The 12,469-nt window shown below is 27.9% G+C and overlaps 1 protein-coding gene across 2 annotated transcripts; it reads right to left on the bottom strand.

Moving 5' to 3' along the window:
* Positions 1–348: 348 nt before the first annotated feature.
* Positions 349–11,622, bottom strand: LOC112598216 (centrosomal protein of 131 kDa-like). 2 transcript variants are annotated; one of them, XM_025344613.1, is made up of 15 exons: positions 11,136–11,622; positions 7,429–7,557; positions 7,251–7,365; positions 4,833–5,713; positions 4,654–4,744; positions 4,426–4,504; positions 4,193–4,303; positions 3,907–4,135; positions 3,655–3,849; positions 3,385–3,590; positions 2,845–3,049; positions 1,440–1,639; positions 1,092–1,263; positions 854–1,029; positions 349–795 (listed from the first exon to the last, which is right to left on the bottom strand). In XM_025344613.1, the coding sequence occupies exons 1-15, from the start codon at positions 11,211–11,213 to the stop codon at positions 660–662; spliced, it is 3,003 nt and encodes a 1,000-aa protein (XP_025200398.1). In that variant the 5' UTR covers positions 11,214–11,622; the 3' UTR covers positions 349–659. The 2 variants fall into 2 exon arrangements, with proteins under 2 accessions (XP_025200398.1, XP_025200399.1); XM_025344614.1 differs by having other exon boundaries at positions 1,458–1,639.
* Positions 11,623–12,469: the final 847 nt, after the last annotated feature.

Below are 12,469 nucleotides of genomic sequence, written 5' to 3'. Positions count from 1 at the left end.
CATTGCAGTTAAAAAAAAAAAAAAGAGAATTTAAAAATATAGAGTTAGTTAAATTATTTTTAATAATTATCGTTGCGCTACAGGATATCAATATTTTAATTATACATATTAAATAGCCTGCGTTCTTTTATTTATGGTAGGTTTAAATTCAATTCACTTGTTATCTTAATATGCATTAATACAGTTTATGGTGTTAAATTAGATCGATAAAATATAATACATTTCTAATTTATTTTATGGTACTGAACCACGAAAAATAATTTCTTTACCTATGATTTTTTTATTGAATTTTATTTGTAACAAATTTGTAAATTTCAAATATTTATAATTAAATATCATAAAATGAATGATTTGTATGGATAAGAATGAACAATATTAAAAACAAATTATAATTTACTTTAATTGAAAATACCGTATAAACTAACTAACCTGACTGGTTATTACCAATGCCTGTACCAACATTTTCTTTATACGAGTATAGATAATAGTAAAAACTAGTGTTTATTATTATAAATATGATGATACAGCAAAATGTGTATTCATTACATAGACTCCAATATCATTATTTTATACTTTTCAAAAATAATTCGTATAACTATAAAAAAAAAAAAAAAAAAAAATGAAAATAAGGAGTTAATTTAACTTTAGCAATAATTAAATTATTTGAGCTTCAAAAGTTCTTTTCTCTGTCGATCCAAAAGTCTTTCCATATTACTACACTGATCTAAGGCAGCATTTCGTTCACTTTTTAATATATTAATTGTTTCATCTTTTCGTTTAATTGCTTCTTTTACCCTAGAATAATAACAAAAGAATGAACAAAATGTAAACGCATTTAATCGAAAACTATTACCGAACGTAAACGTGATTTATTTCCTTTTCTTTTTCATTTTCAATAGTTTTCATTTTAGTTTCAAAATTCAATTTCGATTGAATTAATTCTGTCTTTAATATTCCGATTTTAGTGACAGCCTCGTCTTTTATTATATTTTCTTTTTCATCAAGGTCATTTTTTAGTTTTGAAACCAACTACAAAAGTGTTAGCATGAGAACCATTTTAGTGTCAAAATCCAGTATAATTTATAAAATACCTCTTGTAATCGTATTTGTTCAACATTACACTTATTCAATTCACTTGTGAGATTTGCTATTTTATCTTCATACTCTTGTGCTTTGGTACGAGCTTCGTTTAATTTCATACGATGGCCAGATATGGTATTTTCTAATTCACGAATGTCTGCCTCGTACTCAGATTTTATTCGTCTATAATCAGAAAAACAATTACATTTTTCATAAAATCTATTTTTAAGAATATATTTTGCTAAAATACCCCTAATCATAAAAGGTTATATAAATAATATAAAATATATAATTCTATAAACAAGTTTACACTAGAATAATGACGCATTAATAATTTGATTTATTGTATAAATTATTACTTTATTTTCATTTCTGAACTTTTTTCTCTTTCAGAAGCTTCGTTTTCTAATTTTTGAACAACCAATTCAATATGCTTATCTCGTTCTTTTTTGCACATTTCTTTGATGTTACTTTCTTTATCTATTAATATAGACGTTTGATGTTGTATCCATTTAGTTTTTTCTGTTTCACAAGTTTCTCGTATTGTTTTTAACTCGTTCTGAAAGGAAACCGTATTTTCAGTAAAATATATAATATTTCATGCATAAATATTAAATTTATTTTTCTACTAAAAGATTTTATTTATTTTTATGTTAATAATAAACCTTAAAACTTAAGAAAATTTAAGCCATGTATTATTTTTAAATTATATAAATTATATAATAATTTATAACGTTATTAAGAATATTTTTTTTTTATTATATATATATATTTATGACTTTATTTTTAAATATTACAATCTATACAGGTGTACAATAAGTAATAATTATAACAGGAATAAGAATGAAAACTAACTATTAATAATGGCATGGTAGGAAATCTCACATTAGAGACACCTATTAGCTTTACATTAATATTTACATTTACAATTTACAAATTATGCAATTTTTAGGTCATAGCCCAGTTCCGTTTGAGAGAATGCTGGTATGGCAAGGTCATTGATAAACTGGTTGAGGTTAGATTGTAGTTTTGCGTGGAAGCGTTTGTAGTATATGGTAGCAGTTTCGTTGATTTTTAGGTCGGAGTTTATTGCATTATTGGAGAAATACCATGGTGCACCAGTAATTATGCGACAACAGATATTTTGGAAGGTTCTCTTATTTGAATTTATAGCGGAACCTCATATTACTATCCCGTACATCCAGAGAGATTATAGAAGAGTTTTATATGTATAGTATGATCTTGAGGGGTAGTGTTGGTCGGAGAAGAAAAGTGGCCTCAGTAGGTGGAATCTTGAGTTTAGCTTTTTACGTTTGTCTCTAAGATGAGATGAACATATCGAATATTAGGCCGATATATTTCACTTAATTTGAGTGAGGAATAACGGTGTTGATTGTTACGTGTTGGCAGTTATGGGGCCTGAGTGCAATTATAAATATTAAATAGAAATTCGTATAATTTTTTTATGAAGATAATATGACATTATAGTCCCTATAAACATATTATACCTTAACTTATAAACGTTATTCTTATTTTAGTAAACATTAACTCTGAACATATATTTTTTACACAATAATTAATAATTAATTACCTATTCGATATAACTTGAACGATAATACCCTTTATTGAAAATTTTAAATTTAAAAAAAACCACTAAATTTTGATGTTTCTACTTTTTGTTCTATTTTCTAATATATTACTTATAATTATTAAAAATAATAGATTTTATTTTCAATTCATCATTAAATTATTAAAGTTACTTACTTGAAACTCTTGCTCTTTTTTATTAATCTTCTCCTGCATCTCTAAAACCAATTTTTCAAACTTTTGTTCAAGGATTTTTTGCTTTTCCATTAGTGTTACTTCATTTTCTCTTTCTTGACGTAATCTTTCTGCGTGAATTTCACCTAATAGTCGTTTACGTTGATCTTGATAACTCTTTTCAAGCTCAGCAATTTCCATTTCCAAACTAAATATTGATAATAGTTTGTCAATTTTAAATCAAAATATCACACTATATAGAGTTATCAAAACAAATTCATATTGTTATTCAAATAAAGATCAAAGAGCTATTTTTCTGATTTAATTTTTAAAAAAATAATGACATTTTTTACTGATTAAAAATTATAAACATTTTTTATTAAATAACTTATAGCTTATTTTGTTGATAATAATACTTTACAAAACAGTTGGTTTTTAATTTATAAATGGATTGTATAATATCACCAAATATAAAAATACATAAAAAGTTATAGAAAGGTACCTTTGTATGGTTAATAATGTAAAAATTAAAAACATAGGTACCGGTTTCTTGAATTTTCTCTTTCAGTCACAATTGCTTGTTCGCGTTCTGCATCCATTTTATCCCTCATGGTAGCCATCCTCCGATGCCATGTTGCTTCGATCTCTTCAATTTGTGATTGATGAATTCTTCGAAGTTCTGACAATTCTTCTTGATACGCTACGGACATTCTATTAAGTTCAGGTTCAATGCCTTTAATAGTCATCTCCTATACTTATAAAAGTTATACTTTTTAAATAGTGTATAAATAATAAGATAAAATTTATATTTACTTTAATTTTTTTTGTTTTAAGATCAACCCATCGATCTTTTTTAATTTTTTCAGATGCTGTCTGTTTGTCAATAGCTTTTTTTAATTCAACTCTATGTCGTTCTTCTTGGCTCGTAAGTGCATCATTCATTTTTTTGGTCAGTTCTTTTACAGTTAAAGAACAACTTTCACTTAGTTGTTTTTTCTCGTTCAATAACTAATCGAATATATTTTTAATGTAGTTTAGTACACACAATATTTTAATATTATTTACTTTATCGATGAACTTTTGGTGTCTCATTACAGTGGATTCATATTCAGATTTAGTTTTAGCGTGTTCCGCTTGTAGTTCAGATATATTAGTTTTTAATTTTTCAGTTATATCCTCTTTTTCTGATAATTGTATTTTTAGCATAGCTACTTTCTGAGCCAATTCTGCTTTGTCAAGATCCATAACTTGTTGGAGATTTCCCTTTTTTACATCTACAATTCTTTTACCTGGTCTGTACACAAAAGTGTTGTATATCATGCAATGGTAGTCGATAATAAAATAAACTTACGATGATGGTGGAGTATTTGGCAAGTTAACGGGTGATTTGTGTTTAGGTGATTTGGAAAAAGATGGACAATTCGAATTTTTCTCTACCTCATCTAAAAATGACCATAATGCCCTTTGAAAAATCCATTAAAAACAAAAGTAAGAAAAATTATTTCATAAATATACATTTTAAGTCATGAAAAAAAAAACAAAAAAAAAAACAAAAATTTATAATGATTTCCAAGTGATATTAACTTTGAACTAGACGAAGATTCTGGTACTAATGTTTGATGTTTATTATTATCTGTAACACCACTTTTCCTGACATTCATGTCTACAATAAATCAGTATACATCATTATACGACAAATATAAAATATATATATAAATGTAAGTGTAGGCAATAATTAAGCATTATAATACGTGATAGTATATGGCGACAACAAAAACAGTTTGAGGTAAGTGAATTCTACAAACTAACTACCGATATCGTTATTTTCAGACTCGAGTTCTTTAAGAATATTAACGATCTCGTCGTACGTCGACGTCTTGTGTTTTTCTTTGGTAAACGCATCCTTTAAACATAAAGAACATGAGAGTTAACGAATTTTTTTTAAAAAATAACAAAATTCGGTGTGTATACTGGTCACCCGGGATACTCACGAGTGTATCGCCGTCAAAGTCGGACGGCGTGCACGGCCTTTGCAGGTGACTAGACATCCACGAGACCACGTCTTCCCTCGCGTAATCTTGCACCGGTGAACGGTCAGCGTTCTTCGAACGGTCTCTCTTCGTTTCCGGCTGTCTTTCCGGGAGTTGTTCGTTCCGAGGCACCACCGCTTCGACCGGCTGTACAGCTACGGACGCGACGGACTTTGATTTTATCGCATCCCTTGTGTGTTTAGCTCTGTGACCGACCGCCGGCGTCGCTACCGGTACGATTTTCTTCTTTACCTTGTTCTTCAGCTTTGTGGTGGACCGCGTTCGGCCTCGGTCACTGCCATCCATGTTGGCACCACGTAGCGCCCCGGACAAGTCCACGGACACCGACCCGCCGAATCTGTCGCCAGCACTACCGATAGCCGCACTCAGGTTCGAGTAAAGGTGTTCCTCGTCCAGTTGACCGCGACCACTCTTCGCGTACGCAACGGTCCGGCCATCAGTAACGCTATCACTGGCCACGCTTCCTACACATACGTCAGTGGTGGGCATTGGTGCAGGAACTAGAACCGGTGCCGAGTTAGGGAACCAGCGCTGGAATTTGAGTTCCACTGCATCGTCGAATGTCGCCGTAGAACCGTTTGCCGCCCGGCCGAACGTTTCCGATACGTGCGCATCGCTACCTCCGGGTGGTATGGGTGGCTTGGAAGTTAAGCCTGGTTCGAGCGCTGGCTGTCCATCGCCATCACCGCCACCGCTTCCACCACCACCACTGCCGTCGTTTGGGGGAACGGGCGTCGAATGACCGTCGCTCGACGACGACAGTTCGGCCCCGTCCGATTCGTCAAACGCGTTCTCCTGCCGATCTTCGTGATTTCCAATATCTGCGAGATGGGTTGAATTAATACAAATTTTAAATTCTGTTTATTTTTTAGTTCTCTTGATGTTCCCAACATAATGATAAACGCAGCATTTAATTAGTATTCTTCTAACATGAGTTATATTCAAAACATGATATGGTAAACGATAATTTAGGAAAAAAAGGTATGTACAATTTAATTTTCAAGGTCTGAGAGTGTATTAGCATCATTACAATTTATTACAAATAATGATACTTACAATAGAAAAAAATATTTTCAATGTACAGTAGAACCTCTATAACTCGAATCAATTAAGGCAAAAAAATGTTAAAGTTATCGAAAATTCGACTTACAGAAAACCTTGATAACTCAAATCAATAAAAAAAATTCAAATTATTGAAATATTTTTTTAAACAACACAAAAACTTCATTTTATTTTTTGTATTTACTTATGTATTTACTAATAAATGTATAACGTATATAATATGTATGTATATATTGTATTTAAATTTTAAAAAAGTATAAAATAATTAATAAGTATGTAATCTATATGTAATCAAGAAAATATATGCGATGTAATAAATAAAGTAGCATTATTTTCGGATGAAATCAGATATTTTCGGTTGTTTGTTATTGTTTGGTAAGGATCTAAACCATCTAATGCCTGAACAAGAAAAATCTTAGGCAAAGGCAATTTTTCATCGTCATCAATATCTGTATGTCGAACAAAAATTCGAGTCATAATCTAAAATTTAACTAAAATTATTTCCACTTATCGAGAAATTCAAATTAGCGAAATTTGGATTATCGAAGAAATTTATCACACATATCATGTATTGTATAAGGTAAAGGCCAAAATATTCCTTCAAGTTATCCAAAATTCGACTTACATAGAGGTTTGAGTTATTGAAATTCCTCTGTAACTGTATAATAACGTTATTGCATACCAAAATACATATCAAAATTATTGTTGACAATTGTTATTGATTAATGAGTAACGAGTAGAACAATATATTTCTGCTTAATTAATTAACATTTATTACACTATAATATATATATTTACTTGTTATTCGACATGCACACATAACGTTGTGGCGTGTGTATTGTATATGAACACATAAAAATCTATTCCCAATGTAAATGTATAAATTGCAAAGATTTTCAAACATATACAAAGAAACACGCTGAATCGCGTGATGAACCCAGATTGTACAGTTATGAATTATGATAGTACTATTATAACTTATAGGCTAGAATGTTTATTATTTTTGTTTTATTGATTATAAAGATAAATTAAAATGAAACATTTAATAATAATGAATCAAATAATAGTATTTATATTTTTCTTTAATATTCAAGACTTAATAATAAGTGATTTTATACACGATTCTAATCAGTTTGTATCAATTATTATAATATACAGTATAATCATTTCATTTATCGCATGCCTAATCATCTTTAGTCTGATTGCATTTAATTCAAAAACATATTTAAGTTGTTTAATTAAAAACTCATTCAGTAAATATTTAGATAAATACAATTTTTTTTTTTATACATTTACCCGTGTCAATCTTTTGATCGTTGAAATCAAACGAAATGTGTCGGCTTTTTGTAATCTTGTTTATTGTATCTGCAGACTGGGGACGTCTGACTAGTCTTGTCCTACGTGGTGATTCCTAAAATAAATTATTTTTTCAAGAATAAATTAAACATAATTTTTCATTTTTTAATCATTAAACCTGATTTGTAGCACTCAGTGTCAGTGCAGACATCGGCCTTCCACGGGATGGAGTATCAACGTTTTCGTTATACAAATAATGCAAAGGATTTGATATGTTTAAATTCGATAGACGGGTTGAAAGATTAATCTAAAGGAAATATCATACAAATATAAATAAATATGTAAAATACAGTTCAGATACTGATAACAACATATTATTTAATTATAACAAACTTCAAATAATAAATCTTTAATTATGTATATATAAATTAATTAATTAATGCGTAAGCTAGGTACATAGTATTCTATAGTAATATAAAAACCATAACCATTTTGTTACGAAAAAAATTATCATGAAACGTATTTTAAAGTTTTATAGTCAAAACAAAAAGAAAAAAATTATAAGTAAAATTTTTACGTGTTCACTTGTTACAGATATCAGAAAATATGTATAAGTATATATATGTCGTAGGCCATATGGATAATTAATTTTTTTGCGAAAAGACTAGGCTCTTTGCAATGCGGTAGCCTGTTTTCGAACAACGTATTATTTTTCAAAACAGCCTGCTATTTTTCAGGCTCATTGTATACAGACTAACAGCAGTTAGGCCTTTAAAAAATTACAATAATTTTTGGTAATAATTATTTGACTGTTGTATTACTAATTTAATTTTATATTACTAATCATATGTAAAATGTAAATTGAACTATTATATTATTGTATTATAGGTACATTATTTTCTTTTTGTTTATAACTTTGCCAATATTATATTTTGAGTATCTAATAGTCTACAATCTACTTTTGGAATATTGAATAAAATATAACTAACAACTTCAATTATAACTAATTTCTTATCGCTATTTCTGTATCATTTTTTCTGCCATCAATATTCCAAAATTCGATCATGGACTATTAGACATTCAAAATATAATATTGGCAAAGTTATAAATAAAAAGAAAATAATGTACTTATAATATAATAATATAATAGTTCAGTTTACATTTTACACATAGTTAGTAATATAAAATAAAGTTAGTAATACAATAGTCAAATGGTCATTACCATAAAATTATTGTAATTTTTAAAAGGTCTAACTGATGTTAGTCTGTATGCAATGAGCCTAAAAAACAGCAGGCTGTTTGGAAAAATAATAAGTAGTCCGCAAACGGGCTACCCTATTGCAAAGAGCCTAGTCTTTTCGCAAAAAAACTAATTATTCATATGGCCTACGACATATATATATATATATATATATATATATATATTGTATGCAATGCATGCACTATGTTATAATAAATCATAAAAACATAGTTTTGTATCATTAATTATTATAGTCTTATAAACGTTATTAAATGATTAAATCAATTAACCCGCAATAATGCATAGTAGCTGTAGTTATATATAAAGTTTCATATTAATATTATTATAAATAAATACGCACAATGTCTAGTGAAAACTCCATTTGCACATATCTACGGTTGTTGCATAAATTAATATTCATTCAAATTCAAAATATCGCGTGACTAGAAAAATAGATACACGCACAAATAATTCAATAATATTACAGGATAGAGAAAATAATTTATAAATCAACAACTCTAATAAATAGAAAAGTTTGTGAATGTGAAAATGTCATGCTTTCTACAAAATTAAATCTTACTACAATACATACGCTTTTTAAATTCCTTAAAATATTAGTTTAAATAGTTTAAACTATAAAATAATTTAGTCGACCTAAGTATGTACAGACTTATATAGTGCTATTATAGTGTCTATAGTTATATATAATATATATTAGAGGTATTTTAGGTGGTGTATACAGGCACACTGTATTCGTATTATCATTAATTATTGTGTACTTGAAAAATAGTATATACCTAATCATTACTATTTACAGAACATGTATTTTTTTTTTTTATTACAGAAAACAAACTATTTAATGAGTATGCTTTAGTACTTTTATAGTAACTAATATTGTCTATCTTTATCAAAATATCAACGATGGATGGTTCAAATATATATATATATATATTTTACTTATAATAGAGGTTTCGAGAGGAGTTAGGTTAGGAGCTAATCATATTGACATTAATTTTATTAATGTTTATTATACATAACTATGCATAACTATTGTATTACAATGTACCTATTCAATTTTTTTTTCTTAAATAATTAACATAATGTGTCATCTTATTTTTAAATCTTCATATCGTTACATATGGTCTTAAAAAGCCATGAATTAGTATTTAGATCTCTGAGTGCTTGTTTCATTATTGAAGGATGGTTAAGAATGCCTCTTTTAATAGTGTATAACGGATAATGTAAGAGTATGCGCATGTTTTATTGTGAGTCAAATATTGTTATAAATTTGAATGAAATATAAAAGATATATGATATAATATTTTCAATGACAAAAAATATGTTATTAAATAATAATTAGATATTATAAAACAAATGAATGGCTCTGCCGTATTTTAAGTATATTTTTACAAGAATCAAAAGCATATAAAAGTATTTTAAAAGTGGTTCACATCTTTTTTATGAGAAAGAAATTCAATTCAAAATTGCACATCTGCATCACTGTTTTTTAAACAAAATATTTTGTATGGCACAATTATATAATAAGTACAATATTTTATTATATCTTTACCTGTTCACTTCAATACGTATTGACTAAATTGTATTTATTTTAAACCTAGTGGGTTCGTTTCTTTTACTGAACGTTACAATAAATACAAAAAAAAGACTTCATTTTTTTATTTACATAACACGCAGGAGTAAATAAAATCACAGGGTGCGTGTAATAAAATAATATGCTTGCAACAAAACAGAAAAAAGACTGTGGTATCTAACTATGTTATGTGGTATTTGTCTATTACTGTTTTGATGTAATCGGAGTAGAAAAATAATATTGTAAATACTTGTAATAGTATTATAAGTATTTTCATTATATATTTTAAAGGCACTAAACTGTAGGCATGTAATATATAAATGTGTATTAATAAAAACATCATTAATTTAATTTTTGCACTTAATTTTTTTGCATTTAATTTTTTTTTTTTTTAAATAAATTTTAAACAAGGATCATTGTCCTGACTTTCTTTTGAAACGTTTCTGTGCACAGGGTTCTCAAACTATCGGTGATGACTCCTCCAATTTAAGCGAGTTTAGCAAACTTTTCAATTTTCAATGATTTTGCTCTGTGTAATAATTATTGTTTCAGGATTGTACCCGTATATTATTGTAACGAGTCTTAGTTTTAGATCTTAAATGGACACTTATAACTTATAAGTTATAGTATTAAGATGTTCAAGTGCCGCTGTCAAGTGGAATCGACTTACCTGTTCTATTATTCGAGTTCTATTTTTACTTTCATAAGTTTCATTAACTTTCCGTTCTATAGCAGTAATACTACTTCTAAATCTAACTATGTCGTTATATGAATCCCTCAAACACTTTTGTTGTATAATAATATTATGTCTCTATTACCAACAATATGAATCCCACACTTTTATAATTTAACTTTTAATCACTGATTGTAATTTTTTATCGTATTTAGTACTCAAATCGAACATGTAGAATTATGTAATATTTCAAGTCTAAGCCTATTAAAATAGATAATTATAGATTTATAAATAAATAAACCATTAACACGTCTATCTTATTCTATACATTTAATATGTAATATAAAATATGTATATATTATTATACTGCAGTGTACATACTTGAGAACCTTGCAATGATAGTCCCGTAGACGTCACAATGTGCTTATTGGCCTTTGATTTCTTTTTAAAATTGGACATTTTAACTAACTCGTTAACAATAAAAACTTATCGTAAACATCAAGCCGCTGCAATAACCGCGTTGAACATAAAATAATTAATTATATAGATTATAATAAATTAATGATATAATTATAGCGACGTGTGGTCAATAATCCGATTTTCGTAGATGTCGCGATACACGACTATTATTCACGTACAGAGAACTCCGAATAAAATTCGAGGCCTATACCACATTATACCCGAAAGTTGCAACCCGTATCTCGTCCACACAACACCTACAACAAAACGGTTTCCAAGCAACGCAACACTGAACACTTAATAGTAAGCGATGTCCCTTTACATTAATGTATGTGTATGTTTTTCCACACACGATTCGTCATCAAACAGTGCTTGGGAACGATATACCATATATTGAATTCGATCGGTCTGGCTCAGTTACTCTGTCAATAAGTATGATAAAATTAATCCATAATAATGTTTAAACACAACGCATAACTTCACGTAAATAAAAACATTATTTATAGTTTCACATTACTATAATTTCAAATTCTTATTTTCTTATATATTTTTTTTATTTTTTTTTTTAACAGACGTAATGTCGCACTTAATAGTTGGTTTATTTATTGTAAATCGGCGTGATACGTGTCTAATTATTTATGTGTGGATTACAATACAGTTAATTAATCATAACGATTACAAGCACCAGATTAATATTTTTAATCTTTAATTCTATTACAAAATCCACTCATAGTTGGTAAATCATTTATACAACATTTTGAAGTATTTTAAATTTATTATGTATATTTTTATAACTTCCATTGTATACCTGGTTTATTAAACGATAAATTATTTACACGTTTATTATTTCAATGATACAGATGAGCAATAGTATTTGTAATTTCAATTAGGATATTAGTTTTAAAATTAAATAAAATAAAAATATGATTTTTGGCTAAATTTGAAATCATTGTGAATTATTTTGTTAAAAGTACTATTCTTAGCCGAAGCTTCTTATTAAAACTAGCTTGTTGACATTTCTTAAAAAATATTAAACAGTTGTGAGTGATTTTTTATTATGTTAAAAAATACTACTGAAGAAATCAATTTTCTCAGATATTTCCCTAAGCGTTAAACAATTAAACGCTACTCACAACAATTGTCAAAACAATTATCAGTAAAAAAAGACTTTATCGAACAACATTTGAAAACATTTTCATTGCGATATTAATAATTGGTATTAAAATTTTATCACTAATCATAGTACCACAATGTAT

Source organism: Melanaphis sacchari, unplaced genomic scaffold (assembly GCF_002803265.2).
Source record: "Melanaphis sacchari strain LSU unplaced genomic scaffold, SCAv2.0 Contig45_pilon_pilon, whole genome shotgun sequence".
Taxonomy (NCBI): domain Eukaryota; kingdom Metazoa; phylum Arthropoda; class Insecta; order Hemiptera; family Aphididae; genus Melanaphis; species Melanaphis sacchari.
This window is presented reverse-complemented; position numbering and strand designations above follow the sequence as displayed.

Bases quoted from the DNA above. Each gene is read 5' to 3' on its own strand.
- LOC112598216 (XM_025344613.1), bottom strand. From the start codon at position 11,213: ATGTCCAATTTTAAAAAGAAATCAAAGGCCAATAAGCACATTGTGACG. The intron at 7,558-11,135 runs GTATGTACACTG...TATTTCCTTTAG, and splicing joins TATCATTGCAAGGTTCTCAA to ATTAATCTTTCAACCCGTCT. The intron at 4,136-4,192 runs GTAAGTTTATTT...TTTTGTGTACAG, and splicing joins CCAAATACTCCACCATCATC to ACCAGGTAAAAGAATTGTAG.